Source organism: Lolium rigidum, chromosome 1 (assembly GCF_022539505.1).
Source record: "Lolium rigidum isolate FL_2022 chromosome 1, APGP_CSIRO_Lrig_0.1, whole genome shotgun sequence".
Classification (NCBI taxonomy): domain Eukaryota; kingdom Viridiplantae; phylum Streptophyta; class Magnoliopsida; order Poales; family Poaceae; genus Lolium; species Lolium rigidum.
Genome location: NC_061508.1, coordinates 252,824,641 through 252,837,190, shown reverse-complemented (window position 1 = coordinate 252,837,190; position 12,550 = coordinate 252,824,641). Strand labels below are relative to the sequence as shown.

General features: G+C 40.5%; 1 protein-coding gene across 1 annotated transcript; it reads right to left on the bottom strand.

Annotated features, from left to right (window-relative positions):
- Positions 1-1,139: 1,139 nt before the first annotated feature.
- On the bottom strand, positions 1,140-11,840 carry LOC124657512 (tyrosine--tRNA ligase 1, cytoplasmic-like). The gene is made up of 13 exons (XM_047196055.1): positions 11,724-11,840; positions 11,524-11,578; positions 10,173-10,236; positions 9,788-9,904; positions 9,555-9,696; positions 8,644-8,972; positions 8,431-8,527; positions 6,897-7,005; positions 6,712-6,794; positions 6,106-6,251; positions 5,928-6,033; positions 4,992-5,051; positions 1,140-1,450 (listed from the first exon to the last, which is right to left on the bottom strand). The coding sequence occupies exons 1-13, from the start codon at positions 11,838-11,840 to the stop codon at positions 1,427-1,429; spliced, it is 1,449 nt and encodes a 482-aa protein (XP_047052011.1). The 3' UTR covers positions 1,140-1,426.
- Positions 11,841-12,550: the final 710 nt, after the last annotated feature.

Genomic DNA, 12,550 nt, shown 5'->3' with positions numbered 1-12,550 from the left:
CGGGGTTTTAGGCTTCCGAGCCGCTGACGCGTCGGTGGTTCGCCTCGCTTTTCGGTGTGTCCGGCGTCCCCGGAGCGTCCCCTGTGGGACGGTGACGGGCTCGGGATGCCGGACAACGTATCAGGCCGCGCCGGACAAAAATGGGATTTGGGGGACGCGACTAGAACGGTTTTTTGGTCCGGCGCGCCCCAAATCCCTTTGGGGAACGTTTTAGGGGACGCGGCTGGAGATACTCTTATCTTTCACAACTCAGGAACTAAACAGCCGGATGGGCAGAGCAGAAAAGATTGGGGGCTGTGAGGCAGAACCGACCAGAGCACATAAAAAAGCCTGCCGCTCCCATCTTATTTCCGCTAGAGCCGGACGCTGCTCAACCTAGCCAGCGGGTGCAGACCAGCGTGTCCAAGGAGTCCTGGAGCGTGAGCGCAGGCGGTGAGGGCGACGCAGTGGCCGGTGGGGGCCGATCCGATGCTGGAAATCCCCGCTTGGCCATATCAGTGTGCCGGTGTGTCACCACCAAGGCCCACCTGCCGGCGCCGTGCTCCCAACTGCGAAGTAGGCTGCTGCTACACTGCTGACTTCAGCACCCAACGTCGGTCGAGGGACTGCAGCGCAGAGGGACAACATAGCACTTCAGCGGCAGCAATGCCGGAGGAGGAGCAGACCCCAGGCTACAGCCACCGATCCCTCCGACAGTCAACTGCCATTGAAAGAGAGGCGGACACATGGAAGCTTGACAGGGGAGATCGGGGCGGAAACAGGCGAGGCAGGGGGCTCAGGGGAAGCAGTGGGGTATGAGGTAGGGAAGAAAAGGCCATTGAGGAGCTCGGGAAGAGGGGCGGTGGAGATAAGCCAGGATCGGTAATGCCGCTCCACCCATGTCCACGCCAGCAACACACCAAGGCAGCCCACCATGGAGGGATCAACCAGGAAATGTGCACGTGTCAGCAGCAAATAAACCTGGAGTTGCCCACAAAAAAGCTACATAGCACCTGAAATCGTGGAGTTTGCATTACAGGCACCAAGCCTGCCCCCAAAACCGTGGCCATTGGTCATCCAAACTAAAAATCGCCAGCAAGGCAGAAAGGTAACGCGCAGCCTTCACGAAGTGTCTGCTCCATCCAGCAATAAAATAACGATGGCATAAGACGCGAACCATATTAATAATTTAACATTTGAGAACAAATTTGTCACGAGAAAAGTTTGAAGCCTTTTTCTTTTTTAAGGAGCAACTAACAAGAATGCTAAACATGCAGCGGCAACATGCAAAGTTTTCCACTTCGTCAAACGTTCCAGCAAACCAGCGCCAAATATACCTAAAGTTTTCACGTCAACATCTACTTGACAACCGATTTTTTGGTGACAACATCGACTAGTTAACTGAACTTTCATGACAACACCAATTCATCAACCATTAACCTTCTGCTCACCAGTGCGACGAATAGAAATCCTGCAAAAGAGAACTGACTGTGACACAGATGTTCAAGTCTTGATTAAAGAAAAAGATCAATCAAATCGTTTCAAAGGGGGGAAAACTGACTAGCTAATTGGTTATAGGACTGGACTTGAACTCGACTGAATAGGAGAATCAAGTATACAATGTTATCTAATTGAGACAATAGTCTATTACGACAAAGTCAAGTCAAATACATGCAAATTAAAAAATTGTCGATGGAAAAGCTATATCCATAATTCTACTTCACAACAAGGGAAATTTTGCTACGGAGCACCGTTTTTTTTGTGTCTTTGCCGAAACACACCGTTAATTCTACTTCACAACAAGTTTCATCTGTTTTTATTGGATTGACCATCATCTTCTACTTTAGAACGGGTTTTTCTTGTGAAGTTAAAATTTTGGTCATGTCCTATGTACGAAGCACTTGCTTGAACGGTTTTTCATGAGCCCTTGTTAGCCTGTACGTATTAATCTAAGATGCAAAAGAAACTGGTTTTTGTTCCCTAGTGTTTCTATATGTATGAGACGTGAGCTAATACTAAATCATTTGTGTACCAATGATTAGTGCTTAACTAGGATCAATATGCACACAATGATACAGTTAGTTTACATGGAACGGGGAAAGAATCTGGGCAGAAATTGACACTTCGGACACCCAGGCCCTGATGCCGTCTAGCAGATCGTGTTTCAGTGCGAGGCCGCCCGTGAGTGCAGCTAAGGGCGCCAGCGAGAGTGCGGCCGAGGGCACCGGTGAGAGCGGCCAAGGGCACCGGTGAAGGGCCCAAACCACTCCTGGGCGGTGCGGCACCTTGCGCCACTGGCTGCCAACGAGAGACCTGCCAACGAGAGACAGGAACGATGCAGGGAGAGAACTGCCGTTGGAAACTAGGTACGAGTGCTCGCCGACGGTGAGGAGCAGAACAACGGCGGCTAGTGAGATAGAGGACGACGGTTTGTGCTACGGCTCCTCCTTGATCGATGGGATAGAGGACAACGGTTCCTGCCAGGTTTGGTTTTCTGTTTTTCAATTAGAGGAAAACAGGTCTGATTTTGGGTAATCTACTGATTTCGTGATAAAATAAATAAATCCTGCAGTTTTTGGCATGCGATGTGTTTTGGCAAAACGTACTACAAAATTATAATGGTACATGGTAAAGGTACGTTTTGGTGGTGTGTTATGGTAAAAACCAAAAAATAACGGTGTCCCGTAGCAAATTCTCCCTCACAATAAATACCATACCAAGGGTATATGTACATAAGCTAGTGAGTGATGTTTTGGCTCTTGGATGCATATGCTCCCTTTATTTTGAAACTCACCTGTACACCTACACATGCTAGGTAGGCACAAAGTATTTAAATGAAAAATCGACTTCGTCTGGGGTGTGTAAAAAATACAGAATTTGGTGCTAAAATAAGGCTTCTTGTGAGGAATATTTTGTCTTATTTACATGGACCGCAAAAAACATTGTTTTTTAGCACATAGGTTGTCAAGATAAACATGCGGAACTTTTTTGTTCAAATTTTGACAATTAGAAATGTGTTTTGAGTCAAGGGAGCATATGCACCTAGGAGCCGAATTGAATTTCTCCTATGCTACGTATATCCAACTTATATAGCCAAGGTATGCATACCCAAGTTATGTATGTCGGAGCTGCACATACCCAGATATATGTATTTTATACATACCCTAGGTATATCTACAAAACAAATACTGGTGGGGGAGTGCCAAGTGGATACAGCGCAGGTCGGCGATATGGTGGCCTGTGGCACAGCTCCATGGCGCAAGATAAATGTTTTCCATGGGGAATCGTCCAGGAGACCGCACCAGCCGCATGGCTCCAAACTCCGTCGCAACCGTTGGCATGGCTTCATGGTGCGGGATAGCGTTGTCCGTGGGGAGTCAACCAAGAGACCTCGCCGGCCATCTGGCTCCACACTCTGTCGCTGTCATCAAGGGGCCCTACAGTAACCAGGTGCTCCCTACGATCATCGCACGAGCTATGAGGGACGCGCAGATGGGAAGCGACGATTGTTGCCATGATCCGATACGAGCGGTTGTTGTGGTCGTGTATGAAGCAGACAGTGGTGGGGGCTGGGTGGATTGGATGGGGTGAGGCTGTGAGGGAGGCATGCGGCGTGTTGGGCTAAGTTGGGAGAGAGAAAAATGACGTGGCTAATGCATGTTAACTAGATCAGCGGTGGAGAATGCCCCTATAGACTGATCAATGGTTAGATGATGATGCATAGGTAGCCATCTAGGTAGCCCACTATTTATATATATGCATAGGTAGCTATTTGATCACGTGGAGAAAGTTATTTTGCACAGAACATAATTTTATTTTACGTTGTTACATTCGTAACATTATGTTTTCTACAACAATTACGTTCATACTTACTCATAACAGAAAAAAAATTCCACATAAAACACACTGTATGAGTCATTACGATATTTTACGTCGTATTTTGGTACGTTACGTGAACAAAAAAAAAATTAAGCCATGTCTATTTTTCTCTTATGTTCTACTGAACATTTGGAGTAAGACAAAATTTACCTGCACAGAAATCATTTACGGTTGCAAAGTGGGTGTAGAGTAACTATTCTGCATCCTAGGGGTCAAATAGCGCGGGACTATTTACTCCCATGGTGCAGAAAAGTTGTTTTGCATCAATATGTTGACACATATATAATTTTATGTTTGTATACTAATAACTATGTTCATATGCACCCACGACAACACAAAATTGACATAAACAAAAAAATTGCGTCATGTCAAAAAAGTTATGTTCTAATCAACTTCGGAAGTAAGCAAAATTTACATGACGTAAAAATCATGTACACTTACAAAGATACGGAGTAGATGTAGAATAAGTATGGAAGTAAAATAACACTATATATATATGCACACAAGTCAACTATTTGTCGCGCTATTTCCAAGAGTCGCACTATTTGACCCCCAGGATGCAGAATAGTTATTCTCACCCACCCTGTATCTTTGCAACCGTAAATGAATTTTGTGAAAAAATAGACATGGCAAAGGTATAAAAAAAAATAACACGTCGTTACAAAAATAAGACGTAAAATACATATTTTTGGTGTTTTTTACACGGTAAAGACTCATACAATGTGTTTTTATGTCAATTTTTTCATAAGTCAATATGAACATAATTATTTGTATAACAAACATAATTTTATGATTGTAAAACATAAAATTATGTTTGGTGCAGAATTACTTTTCTGCACCCCAGGAGTCAAATAGCGTTTCTGTATATATAAACTCCTATTATATACTCCTGGAAGTACATAGTACTTAATAATGAATTATGGTAAAAATAATAGAGGTATAATTGGTTTGTGCATGTGGTATACTGAACATGGGACAACATCCTGAACATGAACAATAGTTCTATTTATTAACACCATCCAGACATGTTGGAACGAAGAGTTTAAACCTTACAGCTCTGCCCCAAGATTCCTTCGGAAAAGAGTATTTCATACTTTGCATGCATTGAAACAACATAACAGATAGAAATATACCTCATTTGCTTTCACTAGTCTTTGTGCTTCAGCGCTGCTTCTGAAGTGATCACGAACAGGCTTGGAACAAAAATGGTAAGACCAAAGATACTAAGGTTAAACATTGAAGGTGATAGGGCAATTAAAAATTAATTAAATACGCAGAATGAATAGAATCATTGCGCCCATGTCAGTTTAGTACTTAGCTACTTATCCTGAAAATGCACTCATATAACTAAAAATTAGTTATTCCAGAGACAGATCTATTCAATGTCGCCTGCTTCCATGTCTCTTCTCTACCACCACACGTTTTCCAATTCTATCTAAAGAGTACATCCTACATCTGTGGGCTTTACGATATTTTGTACAGAAATTTACTACGCATTCATGCTACATATCTCAATAGAGTAGGGATTATTTGGTATACAACTCCTTTCAATATGCGAATTCTTGGAAGAATGTTCTTCCAAATATTAATATGTACTCTGGCTGAGTATAAAAACGATAAGAATCACAATCAAGATATTGTGTGTGCATTGAGCAAAAGGGAACACATGAACAGTACTCCAATAATTCTTATGTACGGATTATATCACAATTTTGATTAGTTGTTCAACTGTGTCTATGCTAGTACAGTTCAATTACTACTAAACATGCTGACTACACTGTTTCGCAATTTTATTTTTAAAAAATGGAACTTCTATAAAAAGCAGCTCAACCCAGTGATCTTGTTCATCCCCTGCCTTATTTAGAACATATAAATTGACAAGAATTTATGGTGTTAGCACTGCTGTCCGACAATAACTATCTCACATGGGAAATCTAATGACGAGATGCATCTACTAATATCAAAAAGGCGCTCACTGTAAGCAACAAGATATAAAGATTCCACTTTTATAAAACCTAAAAGAGAGTGCATGGAAGAAAGAAAGAGATCGATTACAAGAAACAAGTTACCTGCAACATCATGTTTATTGCCTTCGCAAGGGCCTGCTTCACATCAGAAGGATGCAGTACGCCACTTTCATAATCAAAAGTAAACTCTTCCATGTTCACAAATGTCCTGCACAAGTAAGTAATCATCATGAATGCAATACATTAATACAATAAATCCTTGATGATGACGCAGACTTACTTGCTGCCACCATTATCTCCATTCAGAACCACCTCAAACTTTCCAAACCAAGGCAATACTATATATTTTATGTAATCCAAACACGGGTTGCCTTCAGCAGATTCTGGAGGGCAGAATGCATCACTTATTTTACTAATGATGCCTTCCTGAAATAAAGAAAAGGCAACTAATAAACAACTTCCTTTGTAGAAAACAAAATATAGAACACAAAAACAAATGGTTATAGGCCAACTGTAAAATATCACCAAAGCAGCAAATTTTTACATGTTGACAAAAACAAAAAAGAATACATGCCAGAGCAACAAAAAATGTGCACTTTGATAGCATTAGTATTAAACCTATTTTATTTTTACACAGGCATTAAATATATATATTTAGTTTTTTCATCCAGGATCAAGGTGAATTACCCCAGTACATATAATAATAGCTTATTCTATCTACAAAGAAAAAATGTGATACTTTTTGTACGCAATTACAATAGCATGGTAGTAGAATAGCGGAACAAATAGTTTCAGCACTGCCAAACATATATGCAACCAATAGAGAGCAAAGAAGTGGTCCTAGCATCATAAAGGTCAAAATATTAAAAAAAAAGTGAGTACAAACCTCATCATCTTCCATGAAGATGGCCCAGTTTGGATCGTCAATCGCACATAACTGAGGGGATTCTAATAAATTACTGGGCATATCTGTTCTTGAAGTTAAGGGTGTGTGTGTGCAAGCAAGTGATCGTTATAGCGTGCCTGCCTATGATAGATAAAACAGTAGGAAAATACAGAATATTAAGATACTGTTGAACAATGCAATTGGTCTGTTTTCCATCTCATTGTGATTGCAGTATTCCCGAGCTAACATGTGGGCCCCACTCTGATCTAGGCCCAGCAACCATATGTCTGTCTGCTGTTAACAAAATTATAACATATAAGCTGAAGGATTTGTGCATAAATATAAAGAATGAGCAATCAAGGAAATGCAAACAAGATGCAAAAACAAATAAATGAAATATGGTTTTGATTCTATTGATAAACAAATGAATTTCACAAGATAATTTCAGAGCAGATAAGGTAATATCATGTCAGAAGTAGGTATCAATTGCTAGGTTTCAGTAAATATGTCAAAACCCAACAGGCAAAAGTTCATAAAATAGACTCCTGCAGAAGTCTAGCAATATACAGATGTTTGCCTTTTCTCTCGAATATTTATCTGTGTAAAAGCAGAGCATATGGAGAACATTATAGCCCAGCAAGGAAAAAAGCAGTATACAGATTTTTTTCCTTCTTTTCTCTCGAATTTTAATATATGGGGTTAGAAAAGCAGAGCATATGGAGACATTATAACCCGGCAAACACTAGGTCTGACAAGGAATGTGTTAATTTCAATATTTTTTTCTTAAAATACAATCGTAGACACATACTGGTATCCGTTTTAGAAATCAGCCAATCAACAGCCTTGTCAATGAGTACTAACAATTGAGACTCAATCTCAAGCCATGATAGCGTACTCTGATAGTCTGATATCATGACCTTCCTTACAGAGTACAAGTCCTATACTGCATGGTCTCTCACTACTTGAAGAATTAATGCTCCATTGGTTATGTATGGTAGAGCATTTATTTACCCCTGATTTGATAAACAGTAAAACTCAATGATCATTAAAATAAACTGCTGATGTGGCATTATAGTTAATGAGGAAAGAAAGTAAGGTTGTATCTTAGCTAACATATGGAACTTGCACGCGTTCATGGGCAAAAAGAATTACTACCCAATTACACACAGTGCAAACATGAACCCTAAATCAATTAAATGCATTCGGATGGTTGTCTCTCAAGTTCGTGTATCTCATAGGGACAACGTGCTAAGACACAAAGTGTACAGGGAGAGGACGAAGACAACAAAACCATCCATGATAAAAAAAAAATCTATGAAGAAACTGCATGTGAGAGGTTGTAAAAGAACCATAAAGTGAATAGGTGATTTAGTGTGAGGAGGTTACACACTGGGAGCTGCCAAGGGAGAGAAATTCAGGGATATAGGTTTGGTCAGTGTCCTCTGGAAGGCATTTCTTGCAGCTTTCAGAACTAATGATCACAACAATTTATTGACCTCAGGGGCATGTGAATAAGGTGTAACACTCGCATTCAGAAAAACACTGTACAAGCAGATAGAGAATTGGTAAAGCTCACAAACAAAATACATCAAGGAAATGCAAGTACCCAAGTTGCTGGTATTCCATCTACATAGATGATCACCAAACATTCTGATAAAACGTACACAAACACATGCAGTAACTCACATTCATGATGAATATGTTGTTAGAGAAACCAACCTTTTGAAATAATATACAAGCGCTCTGCAAGCAAGGATAAAATATCTCAGCAGCAGTAAAATCCCTCCGGCTATAGGGATTTTTATGCCCGTGGCCCCTGCTTGGTAACCAAAACAAAGTGACTTGTTTGTTCCAAGAGCAAGAGATAATGCTACAAGTCAAAGGTTCTCAGGTGAAATGAGCATTACACATTTAATCTAGAGAACAAGATACCTTGTATTGATTGATGCATAAACACGAAGCCAGTTTTTTATTGCACTCAGATTGCTTTTCCTTGCAATATCCATAGCAAGTGGCCAGTATTCATCTGCATTCTTAGATACTAAATCTGACAACCACACAAACTCTACTCCATCAAGATCCATGCCAGTTGCTTTCCACGTCTCAACATTGTACAATCCAATAGTGTGCACTTTACTTAGATCACCACCAGCAATGAAACAAATCTTACGGTCCATCTGAGCAAACCAATCTGCCATCAAAATTTTAACTTTGAAACCAGCTTTAATCATCTTATTGACATTGATTGTCATTAAGATACCCTGCACGAGCAATAGGTAAATTTCATGGTGTAAACCATATAGAAGACCAAAAAGGCTCAAATGAACCACTGAATCATCAGTAAGATCAACTACCAATCAAAATTGCTGAAGTAAATTAAAATAGCAGCACAACAGTGAACTGAGTAGTAGTGCATAAATAATAGATGATATCAAATCTTACTGAACCAACCATATGATCAGCATATGTCCAAAAATCATAAACAAAGAACAGTTCGCTCAGTGAATTTCAACTAGGGCTAAGTACTGTGTAAGATACCATTTGAGAAAGGTTTTAATCAATTCTATGGTATTAACCAAGTTCCAAAAAGCTTTCCTCCTCCCACACCGAAGCTAAGCACAAGAAATCAGGAAGGGGAGGAGCGTGTGACTATGGAGGCAAGTACTGCTGCTTCTCAGGTAATGGGACGAAGGTCCAGATTTTCTTAGATAGCTAGGTTTCTAAATGGGGCTTATTAGGCCGCAAACCTGAGTCATCTACAAATCAAGTCAGCGGCCCAGTTTACAGGATAAAAAATTGTTTGTATGTTGAACTCCAGCGGGTTACAAAATATTCTAGATTACCTGGGTTATATGCATCCAAGGGGAGGGATCACACCAAACATAACAAATGGGGGCAGTTTTGTTCTTCAAAAGCAGGCTGAGGTCACACTCATTGACACAGTTCCCAATGCTCCTCAGCTCTGCAAACTTTTGTTCAAAGCTCCTGACAACAGTACCACCAAAAAAGGCCATATTAACATGTCATAAATCTTAGGTCAATAATTAATTTTAAAAAATAGAATGAGCACGGTTACCTTATAGAGTCAAGAGGAGTGTCATCTGAATTCTTTAGAGTGGAGAAACGATGCTGCAAGGACCAGTTTGATTTGATGGTCCAGTTTGATTCGAAGGTACAGGTAGGAGGAGCTCCCCTGTATTACCAGGAATCAATACGAGAAATAAAATAAACAAGATGAGAATCTCAATGTTGTCCCTTTTTTTCTTTTTAAGAGTCCACATGATAATACAAATACAATGATACTTAAATATATTGTGTACAAAGTACTAGTTGAATCTATAAGAATAGAAATTACAGAACCATACTTGATGTGCAAAAACTACAAGAGAACTGCAAGTATTCTGTTTGTTATATTGGGTGGGTGCCATCAGTTGTATACAGTTCACCAATACAAGGTTTACCTTTGTGATTTACTCATAAAATAGCTAGTGAAGCCCCACAAAAAGTGCTTTTGGACCCTGGGGTCTAAAAGAATTAAAAACTTAACTTAGAACTCAAAAAACTGAAACAAATATGCAAGTACCTTACATGTCTAGTACATGGCTACCAAATTTTGTTAACGTGTGATATACACAAATAAACACATGCATGGAGCAAAATCGAGTTTTGTTTACCTTGATGCACCAAGACTTCTCTTTTTTGTATAGCCAAAACTATACTGTAAAATTATATGATATGTACTCCCTCCGTTTCATAATTATTATTGTGCTGCTTTTAGTTAATAGTTCAACTAAAAGCACGACAAAAATTATGGAATGGAGTAGAGAAGACCCTTATGTATCAACGGAATAACTGCAGAATTTTCAGAAATGTCTCGAGAAATGGATTATTTTAGCACCAAAATTTGTCTTTTTTTTACATAGGGCAAAAAACATGTCGTTTTTTATGAAACAACTTTGTGAGCATGTAACCATGGTTTTAAAGGCGTTAAGGCGTCCTAAAGCAGTGGGGGGCGCTCTGACGCTTAGGCGACACCTAGGCAGACGCTTTGGATGCCTAGGCGCCTAAGGCGGCCGCTTTTCTAAGGCAGAGGGGGAGCGCTAAGCGACGCCTTTAAAACCATGCATGTAACATGTCAAGATGACATTTTTTGTATTGTTTCACATTTTAAATTATGTTCAAAATGCATTTCAAATAAAGGGTGCATATGCACCTGGGTGCAGAAACACCCTGTCCCAGTAGCATGTGCCTACCAAATTTCATCAACATGTGATCTACACAAATAAACAAAAGTGTGGAGCAAAATCGAGTTTTGTTTGCCTTGTTGCAGCAAGAATTGTCTTTTTTGGGTGGCCAAAACTATACTTTAAAATTAAATGATCTGTACTCCTTCCGTTTAATAATTATAATTGTGGTGGTTTTAGTTTAACCCTTTTGCTAATTCTAGGTTGACCAAGAATTAAGTTAGTTCTACATCAACAATCATTAGATTTGCGTTATGATTAGTGCACATGAGAATTACACATGGGTGTGTAATTGCACATGGATGGATGTGCACTTGCACATATTTTCCCCTAGTTTCACATGAATTACACATAAAATTGGGTGACCAAGAATTAAAATATTTCTAGGTTGATCGAGAATTAAGTTAATTCTAGGTTGATCGAGAATTAAGTTAATTCTAGGTTGACTGAGAATTAGCAGCATCTTGAACTAAAACTACAACAAGAATTATGGATCGGAGTAGATAAGATCCGTATGTATCAACGGAAAAACTTCAGAGTTTTCAGAAACTTGTAAATATTTTTTTACAAAATGTCAGGCTCGCCAGGGAGCCAAAATGGCGCTCCAGTGAAGCCGTCTGAATCTGCGACAAGACTTATGGAACTGAATACAAACAAACGGAAACTCCGCCCTCCGTTTTACGGGTTTGTCGGCACTAAAAAGGTGCCATCTTTTTCGTATCGGCGTATTTGTTTCTGGGAGACATGAAGAACTATTAATTTTCTTACCTGCTGTTTTGCAGTGGGTGTTTTCTTTGGGGGAAACGTCAGGTGGTTCTCCTTGACGAAGAAGGTGGTGATGATGCCGTGGCATGTTGGAACCGAAGCGAACCGCGGCAGATGCATGGACAAATAGATCTAGAGGGCATTTGGACCCCTTGCTCAGCACCTGAGTAAACGCCCGCGATAACATTGTTTCGACCGCGAACAGGTCTATCGCTAGTCGTGGACGCTTTTTCTGAAGGAACTCGGCGGTGGGGGTATGCCGGCCAAATATGCGACAGGCGCGGCCAGACCCCAGCCGCCGCCGCCGCCGAAGAGGTGGGTAGGACAAGGTTTTTAGGGTTAGGAAGAAAGTATGTGTGACAATGGGGCTGGATTCTTTTCTCGTTTTCAAGGAAGACGGCTTCTAGGGTTGGGTAGAAATCGTATCAACCGGTGAGTTTGGTGGGCTTCTCCGCCCCAACGGCTCGGAGTGGGCTCTTCCATTTGTTTTCTTTTGCGATGTACCAGGCCTCGCGCTGGAGATAAAGCTCAGCTCTATTCGCTTGAGATGGCTGACGGCCTCACGAGCCTATGCTCCGCCTGAAGAGATTCCTCTTGGGCCGCTCCAAATGCGGCCCAACAAAAAGTACTGTTTCTCTCTTTTTTTCTCCTTTCAGTTTATACTAGCAAAAGTGTCTGTGCGTTGCACCAGGAGATATATTGTCAAAATAAGATTGAGATTCTTCAAAAACAAAAAAAACATATGAATGGGATGAGAATCATAGGATCAAACAAATCAAATTCATTAAAACTAGACAAAAGCATCTAAAATTTTATGGGGAATCAATTCT